Source organism: Petaurus breviceps, unplaced genomic scaffold (genome assembly GCF_028583685.1).
Source record: "Petaurus breviceps papuanus isolate PSGF00001 unplaced genomic scaffold, PetGlider_PUasm1.0 370, whole genome shotgun sequence".
NCBI classification, from domain to species: domain Eukaryota; kingdom Metazoa; phylum Chordata; class Mammalia; order Diprotodontia; family Petauridae; genus Petaurus; species Petaurus breviceps.
Window position 1 is genome coordinate 708,536 of NW_027186297.1, and position 4,535 is coordinate 713,070.

At 52.9% G+C, this 4,535-nt stretch overlaps 1 protein-coding gene across 1 annotated transcript in view; it reads left to right on the plus strand.

Annotated features, from left to right (window-relative positions):
- Window positions 1-1,555: 1,555 nt before the first annotated feature.
- GRAMD4 (GRAM domain containing 4) overlaps window positions 1,556-4,535 on the plus strand; it is a 60,365-nt gene continuing 57,385 nt past the window's right edge. The window contains exon 1 of the mRNA XM_069099321.1: window positions 1,556-3,062. Within this exon, the coding sequence (XP_068955422.1) occupies window positions 3,058-3,062 (5 nt within the window). The 5' untranslated portion in view covers window positions 1,556-3,057. The remainder of the gene's footprint in view (window positions 3,063-4,535) is intronic.

The window sequence follows — 4,535 nt, forward strand, 5'->3', positions numbered from 1 at the left end:
GTGCCCTCTTTTAAGCCCTCTCCACGCGTTGGCCATTGGTGACCCAATGTGTGATGTGACTGGACACGTTTCTCTGCCTAGGCAAGGAAACGCCTGTGGTTCTTAACCAAAAGAAGGCCAAATTCTGAATCTGTGACAAGCCTGCCCCAGAGGGTGGTGTTGAAGATGGGACATTTTAAGACTTTTCAGTAACTGCCCTGACAGTATGTGCTGGCTGTGGGCTGGAAGCCCTGCGAGCATCTGCCCTGGGGATGTGTTTGGATTAAGAACGAAGGCTGATTTGCTGTTGGAATCAGCTTGGTAGTAAAAAGAACTCACTAGCAGAATCAGACTTGACCACACCAGCTCCCTTCCACCTCGTTCCAGTCTGTGCTCCACACGTTCCCAAAGCACAGCTCGGACCTTCCGCCTCTGAGCCCTCTGGCTCCCCAGGGCCTGGCCCTCCCTTCACAGTCTGCTGGCTGCTGCCCTTGCAGTCTTCCTGTGCTCATTACTCTCCTCCGCACACTACGGACCTGTTGGCGGTCCTTGTAACTGACACTTCATCTCCTGCTTCCTTGCCTTTGCCCATGCTGCCCCCGGCCTAGAATGCCCTCCCTCCTCACCTCCACCTCAGGCAGTTACCTCACCTGCAGTTTGCCTGGAGTCTCACATGGAACTGTACGTTAACCTAGAAATTCAAATGGTTTAGATTAAAACAAAGCATGGTGTGACAACAGCAGCAACAAGGCCCCATTGATTTTTTTTTCATTGTATACAAAATGCCCGGAAAACAGCTTCTTGTCTGAAATCAGGAGGTCTTCTTATTAAAAGACTATTTACAGGACTGATTTGCTCAGTCCGCTGGGGCAGGGAGTGTAGAGGTCACCTATGGCAGAGCTCCAGTCCCTCAGCACATCCCAAACTGACTTCCTTATGTCCTCCCCTGGCCCTGCCTGACCCCCTCCCCTGGCCCTGCCTTCCACAGTCACTGTTTCTGCCTTCCTTCAGTCCTTTTGACTCTCACATCTAATGAGATCTCACCTGTCATATCTAATGAGTCACCAAGGCCTGTCATCACACCTTGGAAATGTTTTTCCACCCTGTCCCCTCCTCTTTTTTCCTGCAGCTATCACTCTTACCAGCCCTCTGCCACCCACCTAGCCTGGTCCAAAAGACTCCTCTGGCTTCTGATCTGCCCTTTACATTGTTTCCAGAATAAGCTTTCTTATGTATATATTTAGTCATTAATCAACAAGCATTTTGGGGGGCCTACTATGTGACTGGGGCTGGAGGTAAAAAGGCAAAAATTGAAACCACCTTACCACCTCCTGCCCCCAAGGAGCTTTCATTCCCTCCAAGGGGAGAGCAGGCACACGGAGAAGAAAATAGGAGCAGATCCAGAGTCATCTCCATGCAGGCCCCAGCCTTCTTTATCTCACCACATGGCCGTGCGATGACCATGGAAGGAGAATCCCAGGGACACCGTCTAGAGCAGTCATTGACTTGGACCCCTTCGGCTCTTCCTCTCTCCCCTCCCCTCCCCCCCCACCCCCAGGCAGGGCTTCTTTGCTCTGCCCAGACTCTTGGCCCAGTGCTCAGGGCAGCTCATGGGTCAGCTCTTCTCTCCGGATTTCTTTGTGGTGACTTCCTTGTATGTATGACTCCCTGCCCTCCCAGTAGAATGCAAGGTGCTTGTTTCCATATTTATTTTTTGTCGCGCCTAGCCCAGCGACTGGAATGTATGTAGTAGGCATCCAGTGCGTGCTTGTGGGATCCCCCTGAATCTCATCTGGTTATTTCATTCTTAACAAGATCCCCCCTTGGAGGCCACAGACACCGATGTTTGCTAGCTGTGTCCCCTTCTTCAGCCTCAGTTTCCACCTTTGTAAAGCAGGGCTCGTAGATGATGCCAGCCTTGCGGTGCTGGTGGGAGGACAGGGTTCACCAGTGCTAGAGGAGGGGGCAGGGCCGGCACCCCCGGGTCACGGTCATAGTCTGTAGTGATGTGGCCGCGGCCCCTTGGCTCTTTCCATGTCATTGAATTGAAAGCAGCACAAGAGGAATAGTTCACTGAATAAACCTTTACCAAATGCCTGCGCTGGCTGCTCTGTGTTGGGGACTGGGGCACAACCCAGCCCCTGCCCCACCGGGCTTACAGTCTACTAGTGGGGCTGTGGCACGGGAGTTAAGGGAAGGCCAGATGTGAGGGAGGGAGGCCACTCTCTTTCCATAGCTGGAGAGGAGGGTGGTCCAGGAGAGCTGCCTAGATCAGAGGGTGGCTTAGAATGTCGCTGTGGCCCGCCTTCAGCACCAGCCAAAGAGGAAGCCTGGGAAGTGCTGTGAGCAGCTGAGCCATGTGGGCACGTCGGTGAGCCGTGTGGGCAGCTTCGTGGAGCCGTGTGGACACGTCTGTGAGCCGTTTGGGCAGCTTTGCGGAGGTTGGGCTGGAGAGGGAAGGACGACTGAGGAGCTTGTTACGAAAGCCCAGGCAAAAGAGGGTGAAGGCCCGAACCAGGGCTGCAGCCGTGAGTGGGAAGGGCATTGTGAATGGAGGGAGGAGAAGTAGAAGCCCTGCCATGGTTAGGCCGGGGGTTGGCCCTGGATTTTTTGCCCAAGTTGCTCACCTGCAGAGACTCCTGTGGCCTCCTGGTCAGCAAGGCAGCTCCCTCTCCCTTCACCAAATTCTGGTTGCCAAAATAAGCCCCAGCATCCCATGTGGAAAGAGATCAGGAGCCACCCTTCCCTCTGCCCTCCAACCTGTTAGTCTGGTCGAGCCAGGTAGGCCAGGAGGTGGCCCCATCCTGTTCTTTGATTCCCTTTTGGTGCCTGGCTCAGGGATGGGCCTGCCAAGAGTACCTCTGATGTTGGAGGTCAGGGCCCTGGCAGGCTGCGCCCACCTGCTGCTTGGGATCGGCCTTTGTCCCTCTGAGCAGCCGTTACTCAATCAGCTTGTGGTGACTGGCTCCCAGGTATGGCTGTTTCCAGCCAGTTTGCCTTAGTTTAGTGTTTAAAAGACTGGGCTGTCACTGGGAGACTGGGAGCTGAAAACCATTGAGGCCGATGTGAACAGAGAGGATGTGGTGAGTGGAGCTTCATCTGAATCAGCAGGAAAGGTTGTGTTGAAGGGATTCTCTCTGAGGCTTTTTTAAAATGTTTAAATATTAAAAATCCAGTGGTGTGTAGCCCTTTCTTTCCTAGCCCTGATTGGGGTTTGTGTGTAAGGTGCAGACTTTGAGGGACCTTTACTGCCTCAGGGGACCCTTACTACCTTCAGGGGGACCCTCACTGCTTCCAGGGAACCCTTGCTGCCTTAAGGGGCACTCTCACTGCCCTAGGTTTGCTCAGCGTTGCTTCTAGAACCTACTGGTGGCCTCTGGGGGAAGCGTCAGTTAACAGAGGGGTCAGGGAAGAGGTAGATGGGCTATTTCTTTAATGCTGCTTTGCTGGTGTGACTGAGGGGGAAGTTCAGCCCTTGTTGAAAATACTTGGAAAGGCCTCCGCTTTTTTTCCTTCTGTAGTAAGCCCAGACAGTCTTTTGGACTGTTGATTCTGGAGACAGCACATTAGACGGCCTGTACCGCCATGGTGACCAAGAGGTCTGAACTGGAATCCCAGCTCTGCCTCTGACTTGCTTCATCACTTTGAACAAGTTCCTGGCCCTCTCTGAATCTCAATTTCCTCATCTGTAAAATGGGGGTGATGATACTATGGCCTTCTCTGGGCCACTCTAAGAAGACTGCCTTTTTCCTCCTTAAAACATGATCTTAGTGGGAGGGGTTAGTTGGCCTTTATTTTTCTTGGGTCATCAAGCTAAGCCTCAGGTTTCATTATTCAGAGCTCTGTCATGGAATGTGTGGACACATGACCGGTCTGCCAGGCAGGATGGTGCAGTGGGAAGGATGCTGGATTTGGGGCCAAGAGACCTGGGTTCAAATCCCAGCCTTCCTCCTTGGGGGACTGAAGTGGGCTTGTCTCCATGGCCCGGAGAGCACAGGACCCAGTATGGAAGGGTCTTGGAAACTATTTCGTCCGACACTCTTGTTTCACAGACAATGAAACAGAGCCAGGAGAGTCTAGGGGCTGGCTCATGGACCTCCAGCTTCTAGGTGTCAAAGTAGGGATTTAAACTGACTTTAAATCAAGATCAAGCAAACTGCTCTCCAGGTGGAGCCCTTTGACACATGTGTGATGGGAGGCATCCTTCTGCTTCCAGGATGGCTGCCTCTAGGAGGAGGAGGAGCGGAAGATCAAGGCAGGTCAAAGAGAGGGAATGGTGAGAAAAGGAGGGAGAGAGGAAGAGGGGGGAAGGGGAGGAGGGAGAAAGGAAGAGGGAGGAAGGGAAGGAAGGAGAGAGAGAAAAGGAAGGAGAGAGGAAGAGGAGGTAGAGAGAAAAGGATGGAGAAAGGAAGAGGGAGGAAGGGAAGGAGAGAGAGAAAGGGAAGGAGAGAGGAAGAGGTAGAGAAAAGGATGGAGAAAGGAAGAGGAAGGAAGAGAAGGAGAGAGAGAAAGGGAAGGAGAGAGGAAGAGGGAGGAAGGAAAGAAGAGAGAGAAAA